This window comes from Haemorhous mexicanus, chromosome 6 (genome assembly GCF_027477595.1).
Source record: "Haemorhous mexicanus isolate bHaeMex1 chromosome 6, bHaeMex1.pri, whole genome shotgun sequence".
Classification (NCBI taxonomy): domain Eukaryota; kingdom Metazoa; phylum Chordata; class Aves; order Passeriformes; family Fringillidae; genus Haemorhous; species Haemorhous mexicanus.
The window spans coordinates 25,836,275-25,854,085 of NC_082346.1; the positions used below are offsets into that span (position 1 = coordinate 25,836,275).

At 46.0% G+C, this 17,811-nt stretch overlaps 2 protein-coding genes across 3 annotated transcripts; both read left to right on the forward strand.

The window, feature by feature from the left end:
• The first annotated feature begins 215 nt into the window (after window positions 1–215).
• RAPSN (receptor associated protein of the synapse) lies at window positions 216–10,323 on the forward strand. Its single transcript, XM_059849340.1, has 8 exons — window positions 216–966; window positions 3,530–3,868; window positions 5,100–5,258; window positions 5,589–5,687; window positions 5,784–5,906; window positions 8,444–8,497; window positions 9,089–9,288; window positions 10,077–10,323. The coding sequence occupies exons 1-8, from the start codon at window positions 751–753 to the stop codon at window positions 10,147–10,149; spliced, it is 1,263 nt and encodes a 420-aa protein (XP_059705323.1). The 5' UTR covers window positions 216–750; the 3' UTR covers window positions 10,150–10,323.
• A 209-nt stretch (window positions 10,324–10,532) lies between these two features.
• Window positions 10,533–17,364, forward strand: PSMC3 (proteasome 26S subunit, ATPase 3). 2 transcript variants are annotated; one of them, XM_059849338.1, is made up of 12 exons: window positions 10,533–10,691; window positions 10,780–10,860; window positions 13,520–13,645; window positions 14,398–14,502; window positions 14,597–14,659; window positions 15,116–15,253; window positions 15,381–15,524; window positions 15,745–15,893; window positions 16,383–16,479; window positions 16,628–16,773; window positions 16,941–17,022; window positions 17,144–17,364. In XM_059849338.1, the coding sequence occupies exons 1-12, from the start codon at window positions 10,665–10,667 to the stop codon at window positions 17,252–17,254; spliced, it is 1,269 nt and encodes a 422-aa protein (XP_059705321.1). In that variant the 5' UTR covers window positions 10,533–10,664; the 3' UTR covers window positions 17,255–17,364. The 2 variants fall into 2 exon arrangements, with proteins under 2 accessions (XP_059705321.1, XP_059705322.1); XM_059849339.1 differs by lacking the exons at window positions 10,533–10,691; window positions 10,780–10,860 and adding an exon at window positions 13,049–13,162.
• The last annotated feature ends 447 nt before the right edge of the window (window positions 17,365–17,811 follow it).

Sequence of the window (17,811 nt, forward strand, 5' to 3'; positions counted from 1 at the left end):
CTGAAGTCCTCAAAAGGGAGGCTGATTTCGTACCTAGCAAAGTATCAAGTACATTGTTGCAAGTGTAACACAGCACGTGTGTACACACTGAAGTTGCCTTGTTCACACCTGACTTTTAAGACATATATTTTTCCTAAAGCTATTATTCTACTTGAGTCTGCTTCCTCCCAAGCTAGCTTACCACCAGCAGTGCTTGTCTAAGGGGATGGCCAGAGAGGAAAGAGACAGTCAAGGCATCCTGAGGCTGTGACTACAGCCAATTGTCTCTCCCTGGGGTATTTATAAGCTGCATACTGGCGGGCAGGGGTGGGCAGTTGGCACCGTGACCTTGGGAGCTGGGGAGACTGACTAGAATTCCTGGGAGCCACGTGAGCTGGACTGGCAGGAGCAGCTGCAGCCAATGGGGAGGAGACCAGCACTGGCTGTTCAGATTGAGTTTCACTCCTGTGGCTTGAGTTTTTTCTCTTTCTCTCCCTGTCGTGCTTTTGCTCTTTGTTTACGGGATTGGACAGACGAATGCACTGATGGAGCCCTAGCAAGCAAGATGTTTGCCTAGTTGATTTGGGATTCTGCCTTCAGTGCTGAGCAAACACTTCTTGCCATTGCCTACCCCAGCTCCAGCCCCCTGACATGGCTGGGCTCTCCCGGCTCTGGGCCCTCTGAGCACACAACCTGCCCTCTTCTAGTGGGGCATTTTACATTGTGCTCTCTCGTAAGCACGTCCTTTTTGCTATCCTTAGAGGTTAGTGTATGAGGCTTTTTAATCCATGGGAGATGGGTCAGGACCAGACAAAGCAACAGATAGAGAAAGGACTCCATCTCTACCAGTCTAATCAGACCGAAAAGGCCCTCCGAGTCTGGATGAGGGTTTTGGAGAAGTCTGCGGATCCTGCTGGCAGGTTTCGGGTTTTGGGTTGCCTCATCACTGCTCACGCAGAGATGGGCAGATACAAAGACATGCTGAAGGTAAGGTGAACTGGAGATGAATGCATGCCATTGTGTCACACCCGTGATGGAACGTGGCTGGAGAGCAGAACCTGAAGTGGGGGGTGTTTTGTGTGTAACAGAAAATACCAGCTACTGAGTGCATGTTCTGGGCTGCTGTGATCACTGTGCTCACCAAGAGCTCCAGCCCACAAGACACACAGAATATGATTTTTCCCCGGATCTGTTTCATCAGGATTCCTGGGTTATTTAAGTTCTCCAGTTATTCATGGGAAGCTGTCTTGATTATTTCCCACATACAGGCACACCATGTTATCAGGCTTCAGGAGCAGGTATGAGAACAGAGCCTTTGTCCACTACAAGCTGTTTACAGTCTGTACGTCAGCATAAAAGGTGAACTCCAAATGGATTCTGTAGAATAAGTATCTCTCTTGTGAAGACATGTCTCTTATCTTGTTCAGCTTCTGGCTGATATCTAATATAGATCTTATATTGGGGTTTTCTAATTGCAATTATTTGTTTGCCAGGGGGCTGATTGAGAGGGAAAAGAAGATGCTGTTTTGGTGAGGTAATTGAGACATCCCAGATATTTCACAATTGAGGTCAGAGAGCAGCTTCCAGTTGTCAGGACAGTAGAGAAGAAAGAAGGAAGGATATGAGGCTTGATGGAAGAGTGGTAAAAAGCAGCTGAAGTTACATTTCAAGCACATGAGGATAAACAGTTTAATTAAATGAACAAAAAGAAGCTGGTGTGTGGATCTGAGAAGTAAGAGCATGTGTACAGAGAGCAGCAGGCAGCATTTGGGAGGGCAACTCAAAAATCTGTAAGACAAGGCAAGAGAGTGTTGTAATAGTCCTAAGAAACTATCCCAGCCTGAAATAGGGTCTTACTAAAGGGCTTTGATATCCTCGTCCTGATGTTTTGGGTTGCCTCTTACTAGACTGGCTATCATTCAGCATTTAGAACAAAATGTGAATATGTCATTGAAAAGTTTTTGGTAGCTGTTTAGAATTTGAGTGGGGAGAGGGGCACCACCTTACTGGTAAAGCCACGCACATGTCAAAGCCCTATATTGAAACCAAGTACTTAGGATGAAGAAGAAAGGAGAGATATTAATACACTGGGAAAACATTTGAAGACAAACAATTTTGTTCAGTGGTATGAAATTAGGTGCTGGCAAAAACAACAGAGTGACTGGGGAAGAATGCGGAAAAAATGGGTAAGATGTAGCTACCTGAAGGAAATACTGAAGACTTCATGGGGAAAAAAAAAAGGCAAAAGAGTGAGTTTAGTATACCCAAACATAATTCCTTACCTGAGAAGAGAACAAAAATTGGGATCAGAGTAGGTGAATTTTAGTTTGTCATAGTATCAGGAAGGAAAATTGGCTTCAGTCAAACTGAAGATTTTTACACAGCAACTGGTCAAAGGATAGAGAAAGGAGAACTTTGGCAATAAGCCATTGAGAGAGGAAATATCAGGAGAAAATGAGTCAGAATTAAAGGCATGAAATAAAAAGTTATTTAAGAGGGATTGTGATGCTCAACCTGTTCTGGAGAGGAAAACTTACTTCACACTGGGAGAAGAGACTGTGGCAATCAGGAAATACTGAAGAACTTGAGCAAAGTTAAGGGAAGGTGGGGAAGCATGAGCTAGTGTGCATCGCTGAGTCCACATAGGAGCTTTCCTAAACTGTAATGGAAACTGAAAAGATAATTACAAACCAAACATACACAATTTATGGATGGTGATGTTTGGGGGTTTTTTTGTGGTTTTGTTTTGTTTTGTTGTTTTTGGGGGGGGAGTTTGCATGTGGGTTTGTTTTTTTTTTTGTTTGGGTTTTTTATTTCCAAAGAATATAAGATGTTGTAGTAGCCTAAATTATTATGTGTAGCCACGATATAAAAAGGAAGTAATTGATTCCTTTGGAATTTGCCATCCATAATCCTAACTGATATATCTAATGAAAATTGCTATTTACCTTTGCTACTGATACTAATCCAAGCCAGCTTGAATGCTTGTGCTTGCTTCATCACAACATTAGTGTTACTGTTTAGAAGAGTTTGCAGCCTGAAAGAGACTTCATTTAAGAGAACAGTATGCAACAAATCCTGGAGGTTATAGAACCAAGACTGTCAAGATCAAGACTGCAATTTATTAGTAGAAAATTCCTTAAAGAAGTAGCTTACTTTCTTCTATTAACAGAGTATGTTAATAGCTTAGGAATTCCAGAGAAAGTGGGATACATTACAATGAGTGGAAGAAAACAGAACTGCATTGTGTCAGATGTTTCCTGCTTCACCAGCTTCCCTTTAAGGCCATTCAACAGCTGTTTAACCCTTGCAGCCAGCCTAGTTCATCTTCCCTGCCCAAGGACTGTGTGAAGAGAGGGAGAGGTTTCTTCTGAGTCTTCATAGGCCTTTTAAACCACCAGATAACTGCTCAGTGCATACAATGCTTCTCCAGGTGCTGCCCTGCTCAGAGATGAGCCTCTTTCTTCAGTACAGGGTACTACTCTGTGGGTGCTTGAGCTGTATTTAAATAAACTACACACTTTTGTAAACACTATCTTCTCTACTAAAGTTTGCAGTGGTCCAGATTGACACAGCACGGGAGCTGGAAGACCCAGATTTCCTTACAGAGAGCTACCTAAACCTGGCTCGCAGCAATGAGAAACTCTGTGAATTCCAGAAAACAATCTCTTACTGCAAGACGTGCCTGAACATGCAGGGTACCACTGTGAGCATGCAGCTGAATGGCCAGGTGAGCCTCAGCATGGGCAATGCCTTCTTGGGCCTCAGCATTTTCCAGAAGGCTTTGGAGTGCTTTGAGAAAGCTTTACGCTACGCACACAACAACGATGACAAGATGCTGGAGTGTCGAGTCTGCTGCAGCCTCGGGAACTTCTACACCCAGATAAAGGTACAGTAACCTAAGGGACAGGAGGGTGATTGCGCCACAGATTCAGGGAAGCATTGGAAATCACGTGAATTTCAGCCTTTGTCATTCCTATTGGGAGGGAAGTACTGAGAGAGCACTGTAAGCTAAAATCCCTTTGTAAAACCCAGATGGAGTACTCTCCTCCACAGTAAGGATGGGAGGATTAGTGCCATGTTTACACAGCACACAGCACAGCAGAAGCAGCTGTGAATATGTGTGTTGAAAAGATCAAACTTAGCTTCAAAGATCACATCAGAGACACGGGGCTGGCAGCCAAAACTCATGGACTCTCTATTTCTACCACTATTGTAGGCAAATAGCTGCCAGCAAGCTGTAGGTAAAACCAGGCAGGGACTGAGCACAGGGGTGATTTGCCAGTTCCAACTTGTGGTACAAACAGCAAAAAAATAGGTTTTTCTCACAAAGTCTTAATTTCTTCACTCAGAGAAGATCATCACAAGAAGTGTGGTGACCAAAAATAAAGAAAATAACATTGTGCTGAATACTTTTCAGGTGGGAAATAAGAAGGGAGAAAGAAAATTTGGAAAGCTGTTGTTTCCTTTCTGCATTGTGGAGAATAAAAAAAGTATGAGGACTTTTTCACTTCTGTGGTCTCATATAACTTACCTGAGAATGGGTTTAGATATTAAGATAAGTTTTACATAATTATTGTAAAATAAGATTTATTTCTAACATGCTTTTGATGAAAAAAAAAAAGTTTAAAATGTATTATTACTTTTTGTGAATTTGATGAGGCCAAGAGTCTTAGTTCCTCTTTCCTGCAATGATGGATAATGAGCTTCTTGGAGATTCAAACTCACCATTTAGAGAAAATGAAGGCTACATGTAGATGTTACAAGTAGAGATGATGTAAGAGCAGAGAAAGTGTTCAGCCTTTGCTTACAGAGGAGGGTAAATGGTTCCTGCAGAATAAAGTTAATGGCATACTACATAAAATTCATTTGCTGGGTCATTGTTCCAATGTCCTGAACCCAGAGAATAATAAGAATTCAGTATATGGCAAATCCATCTTTCACAATTTGATATCCACCAAAACAGTGCACGTGGAAGAGGAGCAGCATGAGTTTAAATATGTACAGAAATCTGGTAACTGTTGCAGAGTTAGTAAATGAAAAATAGCTGGTCTTTTTCCTTCTCTCCTTTTTGCTTTATTTTTGCTGTGACTGCTGTCTGTGTGCTTGTTGCCTTGCAGGACTATGAGAAAGCCTTGTTTTTCCCATGTAAAGCTGCTGAACTGGTGAATGACTACGGGAAGGGCTGGAGCCTGAAGTACCGTGCCATGAGCCAGTACCACATGGCCGTGGCCTATCGGAAGCTGGGGCGCCTGGCAGACGCCATGGATTGCTGTGAGGTACGGGGCACGGGCAGGGCTGGGGGGGCTCTGCCAGGGCATCCTGCCTCGCCCCTGCAGCAAGAGAGACACCCTGCCATTCACACTTGACTCTAGATCTTCCTGCTGCCTTCCAGTCTTAGAGCTGTGGTTTCTGTAGCCCAGAGGGCTTCAAATTTTGGGTCTATGAATGGCCCTTGGTTAGGAACAAGTGAAAAATATTTTCCTTGCCTTTAAAGATGGTGCCACTTCCTTGGAGCTGAGCTTTCAGTGGCTGGAGTCCAAAGTCCCAGCCTTGCTCTTTTGAAGCAGGAACAAGCTGTTCTGCTGACAAGGGGCAATTTCTTGCAGGAGTCCATGAAGATTGCCCTGCAGCATGGTGACCGGCCGCTGCAAGCACTGTGTCTGCTCTGCTTTGCAGACATCCATCGCAGCCGCAGGGACGTGCAGGTACAGCTCCTTCCTGCCTGGAAGGATGGGGGAATAGCAAGAGGGCATGAAAAGCAGCTCATAGCAAAACATGTGCTTTCCTCCCTGCTTCTGCAGACAGCCTTCCCTCGGTATGATTCTTCCATGAGCATCATGACAGAGATTGGAAACCGCCTGGGCCTGGTCCAGGTGCTGCTAGGAGTGACTAAGTGCTGGATGATCCAAAAGGAGCTGGACAAGGTCAGTTACAAACTTGTTTGTAGGACAAGACTAGAGCATGGTCTTGTACTGCACTGTGGTGAGGGTACAGTTCAGAAGAGACCTGTACCCCCTTGGTTCTACCAAGAGGGTCTGTTGCTTGTAGAGTTTTATTTTTCTGAATGGTCTCTCTCAGCCAGGAATTTCTTACTAATGGTAGGAACATGCATTCTGAATCAGACCGCTAAATTACAGAATTGCCTCATTAGTCAATCCTGATGACTTTTAAGCTCTGTGCTGAGAAACCAGCATAGGAGGAAGGAAGCCTTATGCTCTGAAATAGATTCCCCTGCCTACTTTTTAGTTCTATGACTAAGCTCATTGATGTGCTAATGATTAGACAGCTCTACAGCTCCACCATGTGCTTTGCAGGCAAATGTGGCATAAAATTCCTGGAGAAACTTTGATGGTCTGTAAACTCTGATGGGAAACAGAGGAATGAGAGCAGGGATTTATCTGGGGATAGACAACCAGTCAATATAGAACAAGGGGGTGAAGTTAATTTTGAAAATGCTTAGGCACTGTGTATGTGTGTTAAAGTCCAGACTGCACTAGATGCAGCACATTGCACGGCAGGAACATTACTCCAGCCACAGAATGAAATGCTCAAAGGTTAGCCCTGAACTAGCTCTGAACAACTGGGCACAGTTCCACATCAAGATGCTGGTTGGGTCTACATGTGATGAAAATTCCCTCTTATCACTCATATTGAGACATATTGAAGCATCTCAGACATCAGTATGTCCAGCATATGTCAGAATAGACAAGTTCAGGGGGCTGTCAGCATATGAGTTCCTCTATCAGGGAATCAGTTGGGTGAGACACACTGTGCAATCTCAGTAAGTAAACACAGTGTTTGTTAGCAATGGGAGGAGAAACTGTGGACTTGAAAAGCCAGCTCAGTATCCAAAGAACAGGACAGGACACAGCAGGTAGGCCTCTGCAGGAGAGAATATTCAGAGCACTCATCAAACTCTTCCATTCACTGATTCTATCTCGAGCCACTGTCTGATATCAAGCAGCTCTCACTTGTGAGAACATGATGAGGGCTTTGCACAGAATTCTAATCTTACCAAATCCCACAGAAGAAGAAAGTGGAAGAATCTTGTATTCTGTTCCAGGCATTAGAGGAAAGTCTGTCCTGCTGGGTCAGGGACCTTATGTCTGCTGACCAAATGTGACTTCCTTAGATGTCACATCCCTGAATATTCACCCAAGCCTGTTATTCAACTTGGCAGGCCCAGTTTCCATTTCTCATGCTACTCATCCCTATATCAGGTACTTAGTAAAGCAATTTGCTAACTTTCCACTTGCAGATTCCCTGTTTTTGCTCAAGCTTCTTCCATCTTCCCAGTCTCTTTGGCCAGTTGGTCCATTTCATTTGCGTGTAATGTAATCAATGCTATTCCAGATCCTCCCAAGCTGCTCACAGCTTGCTTGCCCTCATTCTTGTGCAGTCCAAGACAAACTGTCCCCTAGACTTTTCAACATCTTTTCCCTTACCCCACACATTTCACTTTGATTCTTGTTCACAGTCATTAATTTCAGGAATTTTCAGTACACATTCAGTCTTCCTAAACACAGTTCTCAGTTATGTTCTCCCCGCTGGCCTTAGTTCCTGCTTCCCTCTCCTACATTTCCTTTTCCTAGGCTGTTGCTGCCACCACAAGTCTAATGCCATCTCCTCTGCATTCACAGCACATTTTTGCATCTCATCTGGTCATCTCCTCCTACAATAGCAGTAACACCAAATTATAGGGTAGAAATTTTATATGTTCCTCCTGAAAACTACTGCATCACAAGGGAAAACTTCTTCCCCTTGGACAAACAGGAGGCAGATCTCAATAGCTCTGGAAAAGAGAGACTAATTATCAGAACTGCAAGGAACACTGTGACATCTAGGTGAAAGTAGGGAGTCATTTGGTATGACAGCTGCTGTGCTAAATATTTCCTTCAGATTTTAAAAATGGATAGCAGAACACTCCTACATCACACCATGTGTAAGTAAGGCAAGGTGGATATATGAACAGCAGGGAAAAAACGGATGAGTGTGGTGTATTGGTGCTGGTGATCCCTTTCCTCACCTCTGGTACAATTGAAGTTGCCCAACAATTATTGAGCCTGCAAGGTAGGATGGGGACAAGGCTTACTTTGCTAGTGTCCATCCCGGCCTCAAATGAGCATGTGGGACTGAGTTTAAGTCTCTATTCTCCCTGCTTGGGGACCAGCCTCTGCCAACACTGACACTGAATGTCTGTGACAGAAATGTAGCTCTTGTATTACTTGTGGTCTTCTAGAAACCAACCTTTTCTCATGGATTAACTTTTGTGAGGGGAGGGAAATCTGCCCTCCCAAAAAAAGCTTTTTTGATTCTCCAGTGTTGCAGGGATATTTGTTAATCCAGATTTTACTCTGTACTTCTTTACCTCTTTTCTAAAATAATACTCACGGGACATTCATAAAAGCCCGTTTTTCATTTATTTGGCTGAGAACTAACAACCAGTGCTCTCAATTCACAGGCTCTGGAAAGCATTGAAAAGGCACAGGAGCTGGCAGAGGGACTAGGGAACAAGGTAGGATCCTACATTTCTTTTCAGCACTCTTCATAGTCTTGTGTCAGCCAATATAAGATGTCAAACATTGAAGTATTCAGGCTTGTTGTTGCTCATTAGCATTCCCATTAAGCAGCGAGTGTTTGGGATTTGCTTTGTCCTGTTTGGTTGTGGGCAGTTGCACAGATAATCATCAGTATGCAAGTCTGAAAAGTGAGTGAGGAGTCACAATGGGATAGGCAAAGGAGAATGGGAAGCAGTGAAAATGGGGTGTGAAAACTAGAGGATTAGAGGACTCTTCCTGAAAAACATTTCTGCCCTGAGCAGCTGCTGAACTGTGTGCTGGCTGGAGGCAAAGGAAAATGATGTATGGGACGGGTAGCTCAGGGAAACCATGAGTGGAAGAGCTGCTGAGTGTCTCAAACCTGGTGTTACCTTTTGTGACACAAAGAAGAAGGGTTAATGACAGGAATTGTTGAGGCCTACTGATGTTTCTCCACCTGGCTGATGGGGCTGTGGCATTCCGTTCCCACTCCTGCCTCTGGTCTGTGTTCACCCTGTTGTTCACTTGTCTTGAAGCCTTGCTCACTTGTTTCTGTCCTTCACGTGCAGCTCGGCCTGCTGAAGCTCCACTGCCTGTGTGAAAGGATCTATCGTACGAAGGAGCAGCAGCAAGAATTGCGTGACCATGTAGTGAAGTTCCACGAATGTGTGGAGGAGATGGAGCTGTACTGTGGCATGTGTGGAGAGTCCATTGGGGAGAAGAACAACCAGCTCCAGGCACTACCTTGCTCCCACTTCTTCCACTTGAAGTAATTAGCTGGAAATACTAAAATTATTGTCATGACGTTACTCATAGGAAAGAGCTGCTTATGCCCACAGCAGTCCTATCCGTGCTGTTCCCCAGGTCTTTGTCTTGACCACCTGCTCACCTTTGTCTTGATCCTGCCTTGCAGGATCCCATTGCAGTGCTGAGTCTCACAGCCTTGGAGGGTGAGATTTAGCCATCATATCCATCACACTTCCACTTGTCCTCTATATAATTATTCACTGATGTCCTCACTTTGTAGGTGGTCAGCCCAGTTCACAGATTCTTATTGGATTCCTCCTCGGGAATGAGTTCTTCTCTCCCAGGGGCAGTTTGGGTTTTTCCCAAGTCCCCTCACTTTCTCCCTTGGCTAGTGGCACACAGAGGTGAAGAAGTTGTTCAGACTGTTATCACACTACTGCCATGAAAGAAGTTAGCTGTAGCACCATTTAATTGTAGAAAAAACACAAGTGTTACAAAACACTGAAAACTAACTTGAAACTAAGAATTTAATAACAAAGTCTCACACTGACACCAGAATTAGGATCAAACTACTGGGCAGTGAGAGACGCCCGACGAGCTCTGTGGATTGTCTCCAGCAGTACAGGAACAAACTTTTGTGGAGAAATTTGCCGAAGCGCCTCTCTGGAAAGGATGGGAAGGAGATGCAGTCTCTGCCGGTGGCGGGAGGGCCCACGGGGAACAGCTTTGAGGTGTACAATAGACGTGGAGCCGCCCTGGGGGAGCCTCCGGCCGCGGAGACCCCCCCGACCCGACCTCCTCCCGTTGCAGGTGCCTCCAGACCAACGGGACCCGCGGCTGCCCCAACTGCCGCCGCTTGTCGGTGAAGCCCGGCTACGTCTGAGCGCCCGCGGGCCCGGCCGGGGACTGACGGAGCCGCTCCCGGGCCCCCTCGGGCTGTGCCTGGCGGGGGCGTCCTCGGCCTCCCCTGCGCGGGGCCGCCTCACGGCTCGGCCCCGCTCCCTTCCCCCTCGCTGCTGTGTACGGGCACTGGCTGTAATAAAGGCTTTCTCCGGGAGATCGCCCCGTCTGCTTCCAGCGCCGGGCTCCGGGCCCCGCCCGCGCCCCGCCCCGACATGGCGCCGCCGCCATCACTCAGCAGGTTTGGGGGCGGCACGTGACCCGCCTGCCGCTCCCCGCCCCGCCGGCAGATTCGGCACGGCCGCGGGCGCCGGGAGCTGCGATCGGGGCGCCGGCGGCTGCTCCGGGGGAGGGGAGGGTGCGCGGAACTCCCGTCCCGCCCGTCCCGCCCGTCCCGCCCGTGGCGCTGCCCCCGCCCTGCGCCGCCGGTAACCGCAGTGCGGAATCTGCCGCGCCGAATCGTCCGCGCCGTGCGCGCGCCCGCGGGCCGGCGGAAAGATGGCGTCGGTGTGGGATGAGTCGGAGGTGAGGGGCCGGGGCTGGGGTAGGGGCGGCGGGGCCGGGGCGAGCCGCGGGCCAGGCCGAAGGTAACGCTGCCGTTGTGCCCCCGCAGGACGGCGTCGGCGAGGAGGTGCTGAAGATGTCCACGGAGGAGATCGTGCAGCGCACCCGCCTCCTCGACAGCGAGATCAAGGTAGCGGCCGCGGAGCCGGGCCGGGCCGCCCTCCCGGGAGCTCTGTGCTGCTGTTGTTCGGGGCGGGCGGGTTAGCACAGGCACGGGGACAGCAAAAAGTTAAACCCGGTTAATTGAATCGAGAACGGCAGATGGAGGAATACGGAACGGCGAAGGTAGGGGAGAATCACCAGAAGTGTATCGGCCCGAGGAAGCTGAGGGGGCGGCTGTTCAACGCAGCCATGGATGCCTTAGCTAAAGTTACATAGGCCCTCCCTGCCTCGTAGGCAGAGGGGAGGGGGAAGTCTGTTCTGTGGCCTGAATCAGGTAGGATCTTTGGGTAAGTTAGGTTGGAAGGGACTTGAGCAGACCTCCAGGCCAAACTCCTTCTCAAAGCAGGGTCAGCCATAACCCAGGCTACTCAGGGCTTTATCCGGTTGGATCTTGAAAGTCTTTAAAGACACATACTGCACCCCTTCGCAGGGTGTTCAGTGCTGCTGCTTCTTGACAGACCTCGTGAGGATAGAGATTTGCTTTGGTACAGTCTGAACCGCACCTGTTTTAGTCTTTGTTATTTCATCTGCCCATTGTGTACTCCTGTGAAGTGTCTGGTCCAGTCTCTTTGATACCTCCTTCCCCAGCTGTTCTATTCTGAGCTGAACAAACCCACCTCCCTCGGAGGGGGGCCATTCTTCAGCCCCCAGTCATCTTGGTGGCCCCATGCAGAACTCAGTCCAGTTTATCAATGTTTTTGCTGTATGGGGGGGAACACCAAAACTGGACTGAGTGCTCTAGGTAGGATCTAAAAGTATTGAATAAAGGGGTCTGAATACTTCTCTCCATCTACCTCCTGCAGTCCTGATAGTACAGCCCATGATGCTGTTTGCCACCCTTGCTCTCAGGGCACATTGCTGGCTCCTGTTCAGTTTATTGTCTTATGGAGACCCCCCAGATCCATTCCTTAGCCAGACAGTCACCAGCATGTGTCACTGCAAGGTGCACTTCCCTCCCTGCTGCGGGGATTTACATGTGTCCTCGTTTTTTGTAAGGTTTCTGTTTGGCAGCTCTGCCTTTGAACACCAAGACTATGCCCCCCAAATTGGTGTCATCTGCAAACATGATGAGAAAATATTCTGTCCTCTTGCTTGTTCATTCATGAAGATGTTGAGCACATAGACCTGTCTCGTGATAGACATGTTTTGCATAAAAGAGCACTTGAAAATTTAGAATGTTTGCTGCCCAGTGTTAGCAGTATTGAGATAAAATATTTCATAAATTCCATAGTGTAACTTCATCCTATACTGCTTCAGGCTCCACAAGTAATTCTGACTTACTAATGTACTTTATGATTCTTTAAAGACAGTAAAGGTAAATATGTGTCTTATTTTTAAACTGCAGAATACAGTAAGGAGTAGAAGTAGCCTTCTTCATTTTATAGTAAGAGCATTATAATTGCAAAATGTTTGTAAGAACCCTCCGTTCAGGCAGTTTTCCTTGAATGTTTTCTAGGCTGTTTTATTAAATTTATTAAGTTTTTTGCATTTTTATTTAACAGATTCTGTACTGGCTCCTGTAACAATTCTGTCCTGTGAATGTGTTACAGCACAGTATTATGCTTAGGCATAAAGACTTTTAAGAAGATAGTGTCTTAGTGAAGAGCGGATTTCCCCATTGAACAGAATCACACACCCAGTTCAGGTGTGACCAGGTCTCCTGAGATCTCTTGGTGCCCCAGTCACTTCAGTGGGGATCACAAAGTGTGTAATTGCATACTGTGTGACTGACCAGGAAAGGGAGGAAAAGGCCTGTCAGTGTCAGCCAGACAGCACTGCAGACATCTGTGTTGGGTGTACAGAACTTTTTTTCTTAAAGGTTTTTTTTTCCTTACAGTTAGTACAACCATAGAATCATAGTATGGGTTGGAAGGGACCTTTAAAGGCCAGCTCCTGCCATAAGCTGGGATGTCTTTAAGTAGACCAGGTCGCTCAGAGCCCTGTCCAGTCTGGTCTTGAATGTTTCCAGGGATGGGGCATCCACCATGATCTGGGCAACCTGTTGCAGTGTTTTGCTGTCCTTACTGTAAAATCTCTTATATCTAGTGTAAATTTACCCTCTTGAAGTTTAAAACCCATACCCCTTGTCCAGCTCTTACTAAAAAGTCTGTCCCCATCTTTCTTACAAGACAGCTTTAAATACAGAAAGGCCACCATGAGGTCTTCCTGGAGCCCTCTCTTCTTCAGGCTGAATCATAGAATGGCTTGTGTTGCAAAGGACCTTAAAGATCATCTAGTTCCAACCACCTTGCAAAACATAACTAAAATAGGTGTGTATATGTAGTTACTTGTGTATCTGTATATATTGAAAGATCACATCCAAACCAAACCACAGTTGCCATATCTGGGCCATATTGTTATGTAGGTTACACTGCAGCCCTGTAAGCTGTTGCACTGATTAGGCTGAGGCTACCAAGTGACACTGGGAAGAAATTATTTGGGGTTATTGTAGCCTTGATTCCTAACAAATTTTGGCTAATTTGCTGGCTTTGCTTTTTTATATATTAGATTTCCCTTTATTCTTCAGACTTATATTTCTGTAACTGCTTTTGGAACAATCTATTAATTTTATTTGCCTCAGTTTTCTGACACTTATCCTTTTTCTTTCTTCTGTGTACCAATTGCAGATCATGAAGAGTGAGGTACTGAGAGTGACCCATGAGCTCCAGGCCATGAAAGACAAGATCAAAGAAAACAGTGAAAAGATCAAAGTGAACAAAACCCTGCCCTACCTTGTCTCCAATGTTATTGAGGTGAGGGTGGTAGGCTTTTACGTACTGACATGAGAAGTGTGTGCAATTTATAGTGGCAGGCAGCAAGGCAGGGAGCTCATCAGGCATTCAAGGCCTGGAGTATTCTCAGATTACCAATGCTGCCAGAGCCAGGACTTTCAGGTTTTTCTCTTGTTTTCATTTGTGACCTGGAAGTGCACACCTCTTGCCCAGTTGTTCTCTGGGTCATTCCTTAGGCTTTGGGTACTGTTAATCTGTACTTAACAACCATCAGAGGGTGGCACAGCCCTTCTGAGTGTAAACTTGAGCATCTGAGATTGGACACATGCTCTCTGTAACTTGTGAAACAGCAAATGAAAGGCCGTGGCTCTTTTAATCCATCACATTCTTTTTCTAATTCAGTAATTCTGATGAGAGGAAAAAGAATGCTCATAGTTTGCTATTAAAAATGGGATTGCTTTGTACTACTGTTTAAAAACTTAATGAGCTTAAGCCCTAATGTGAGCTGCTGTATGGGAGAAGGAATCATTGCCATTAGCTACTGCTTTGTTCTGGATTTTGTAAGGTCTTTCTATGCACTATTGCATGATGCTTCATAAGCAAGGGAAGAAATCAATTTTTACAGGAGGGCTTTAATGCTTTCAGTATTCTACTCCTGATGGATGATGGAAAAGTTTTATTTCTTCTAATGTATGTATGTTAGAAGCATTAATCCTGGGATCATCCTGCTAGCCTGGTTACATTGTTATGAACTCTTTCACCCTGGTTTTCAGCTGCTGGATGTTGACCCAAATGACCAGGAGGAGGATGGAGCAAACATTGACCTGGATTCCCAGAGAAAGGGCAAGTGTGCTGTAATCAAGACCTCTACACGTCAGGTAAGATCCATGTGCCCATCCAGCTGTAAGGTGTGATGCAAAGGATCTTCTCCTGGTACATCTGGTTTTGCTTACTTTGATTTCTTTTTTACAGACATATTTCCTGCCTGTTATTGGGTTGGTTGATGCTGAGAAGTTGAAACCTGGAGATCTGGTGGTGAGTGATTCTATTGTGATAATTGGATATGATGGTGACCAGAAAATTGCGTATGTCTTGCCTTGAAGAAAGAAGACAAATCTGTCCAGATTTCCCCAAGACCATTTCTCTACTAAAATTTTCATAGCTAGGTGTTATGGGTTCAGTTACTACTGTTTGTAGTAAAGAAAAGCAGTTTGGGGTGTGTGTCTTTTATACATACAATTAGGTGGTGAAAGTTTAGAGACCACTTAGTAAGTTTTTTAAACCCTGTCCTTTTATTGTAAATAAACTGGACCACTCGTTTAAAAGCGACTGTGGCATTTTCCACTCTGCCAAGCTGGGGTGATTCGATGAATGCCAGTGTCAAAGCTGGTTGTTCCTGCATCCTTGAGGTCTAGTAAATCAGCTTTGATTGCATGTTTATTAAGTGCTATCTGAGGGAACTTGTTAAAAGCAAAGGACTTGTGTTTACAGGGGGTGAACAAAGACTCTTACTTGATCCTGGAGACTCTGCCTACAGAGTATGATTCACGGGTGAAGGCCATGGAGGTGGATGAGAGGCCCACCGAGCAGTACAGTGACATCGGGGGGCTGGATAAACAAATCCAAGAGGTGATACTTTATGTATAGTTTCTGCTGTGACTGTGGAAAACAGTCTTTGAACTTCAACTCTAGAGCAGACAGCCTGGATCTGTGGAGAAGAATGCATTTATGTATTAATATTTTTCTTTTGTTGTAGCTTGTGGAGGCCATTGTCCTGCCAATGAATCATAAGGAGAAATTTGAAAATTTGGGTATACAGCCACCCAAAGGAGTCCTTATGTATGGGCCTCCAGGAACAGGGAAGACACTTCTAGCTCGAGCATGTGCTGCCCAGACCAAGGTAAAAAGAACCCGTGAAAGTGTGTGCAGCCGTAGAATAGTACCTGACAAAGAGTAAGAACACCTACAGGGGAAGAAAGTCATACCCACAAATTGGTGTTACAAAGGCTGGGATTTTCCTGTCTGTTTGCTTGCTTGTTTTAATTTAGGGCTTCTTATAGTACCCAGAAGTGACCCTATTGTGAAAAGAGGCCTAGAATTGATTCTCTTTCACTTCCCAGGCCACGTTCCTGAAGCTGGCAGGTCCACAACTTGTGCAGATGTTCATTGGCGATGGAGCGAAGCTGGTACGTGATGCTTTTGCTCTCGCAAAGGAAAAAGCTCCTTCCATCATCTTTATTGATGAACTAGATGCCATTGGCACTAAAAGGTGAGCTCTAGTCCATGTCGTAAAGTTCTTGGGAGCTGCCTAGCAGCCTCCTTTGCCTGTGTATGTAAGCGGAGCCTTTTAAAGCATGGGTTACTCAGAGAGTGTGAACACAGTCACAGATGGATAGCAGTTGCCACAGTCCTTGGGCTCAGGAGCAAAGTTTGTCAGACTTTGGATGTGTCTGATAGCCTCCTGCTTTATAAAACTGTTTTCTGATCACTGCACCTGGAGATGTTCACCCTCATTTACTACGTGGGCCTGGACAACATAAGCCTCATTCAGCTGTTATCACTAAATAAGTCTTAGGTGCTGCTGACGGTTACTCTAGTTGCAGTCCTCATCATGATAGAACTGTAGTTTTAAGGAAAAATTTGGAACACCTCAGCCAAGGAGCATGACCTGCAGTCATTCCCTGTTCTGATGTGATTAAAAACATAGGGACAGGGTGGTCAGGTTCATACTGACAGTTTTATCCTTGTTTCCCCTCAGGTTTGATAGTGAGAAGGCCGGTGACCGGGAGGTGCAGAGGACCATGCTGGAGCTGCTTAATCAACTTGATGGTTTCCAGCCCAACACACAAGTCAAGGTTGGGAGCTAGCAGGGAGTGCTGCTGAGGTCCAGGGCACTCTAGCAAGGGTTGGAAAGCAATGTCCAGGGAAGAAGCTTGATGAATCTTTGGGGAAGAGAGGCCTGTCTTCCATGTGCTTCACACTGATGATCCTACTTCTGCTTAGGTGATTGCTGCAACCAACCGGGTTGATATCTTGGACCCAGCTTTGCTCCGCTCTGGACGATTAGATCGAAAGATTGAGTTCCCAATGCCTAATGAAGAGGCCAGAGCCAGAATTATGCAGATTCATTCACGCAAAATGAATGTCAGGTATGGCCTTCTGGGGCTCTTTTTGTCACTCACAAGCGTACCTTAAGGCTGAGAAGTGGTTGGCAGTCACTTGTTGGGAGCTCACTGTAGGGCTGAGGAAACACCCTACATTGCTTTTTCTATTTGGTACATGTTCTCAGACTTTTTTTCCCATTTGCTCATATCAGCCCTGACGTGAACTATGAGGAACTGGCTCGCTGCACAGATGATTTCAATGGAGCCCAGTGCAAAGCTGTGTGTGTTGAAGCGGTAAGTATTCCTCCATAAGAATAGCAGTGAGGGTAGGGAAATGTGAAAGCTAGAATGGAGCAGCTATTTGGAACTGGTGTGGTGCTCATATTCCCTCTCTAAATACTGTCTCATTGGGCAGGGGATGATTGCCCTCCGCCGTGGAGCTACAGAGCTCACCCACGAGGACTACATGGAAGGAATCCTGGAGGTTCAAGCAAAGAAAAAAGCCAATCTGCAGTACTATGCCTGATCCCTGCCCAGTCAAGGTTGTGGCCTTGGCAGAGGACAGGAACAGACTGGACTGTATCACTTACTTTCTGTCTGGAAAAAATAAAGCATTTTTTCCCCTTTAAAAACAAATCCATGATGTGTTGGGGCTGTTGCCCTTGCTCGGTGGTTCTACATCTGTGTAAAGGAAGGCTAAAAGCCTCCTGTGCACTGTGCCCACCATGCTGACTTTGGACCCTCCTCCAACTAGCACTGGATTAAACCCTGCTCTGATACTCTCTCCTGAGGACCAAGAGGCTATACCGCAGTAAGTGTACTGTGACATTGATGACCTGCAGCTCAGACAGCATCGCCGGTTCTTGCCTGCGCAGCCAGTGAACAGCCTGCAGCGTGGTTAGAGTTTGAAACTTTTGAACACTCAATTTGCAAGGGTGAACATGATTCACACATGAATGATGTTTTAACTTTGTCACTTGCACTTAACTCTTGAAGCTTTAACACTGTTGCTGGTATGTGTATGTGAGCTCTCTGAGGAATCAGTCAGGTCATTAGTCATAAAGAATTCGAGGTTTCATCCAC

Excerpts from the sequence above, each read along its gene's own strand:
- PSMC3 (XM_059849338.1), top strand. The coding sequence starts at position 10,665 with ATGGCGTCGGTGTGGGATGAGTCGGAG. Across the intron at positions 10,861-13,519 it reads TCCTCGACAGCGAGATCAAG|ATCATGAAGAGTGAGGTACT; the intron begins GTAGCGGCCGCG and ends TACCAATTGCAG. Across the intron at positions 14,660-15,115 it reads TGAAACCTGGAGATCTGGTG|GGGGTGAACAAAGACTCTTA; the intron begins GTGAGTGATTCT and ends TTGTGTTTACAG.
- RAPSN (XM_059849340.1), top strand. The coding sequence starts at position 751 with ATGAGGCTTTTTAATCCATGGGAGATGGGTCAGGACCAGACAAAGCAA. Across the intron at positions 3,869-5,099 it reads ACTTCTACACCCAGATAAAG|GACTATGAGAAAGCCTTGTT; the intron begins GTACAGTAACCT and ends GTTGCCTTGCAG. Across the intron at positions 8,498-9,088 it reads CAGAGGGACTAGGGAACAAG|CTCGGCCTGCTGAAGCTCCA; the intron begins GTAGGATCCTAC and ends CTTCACGTGCAG.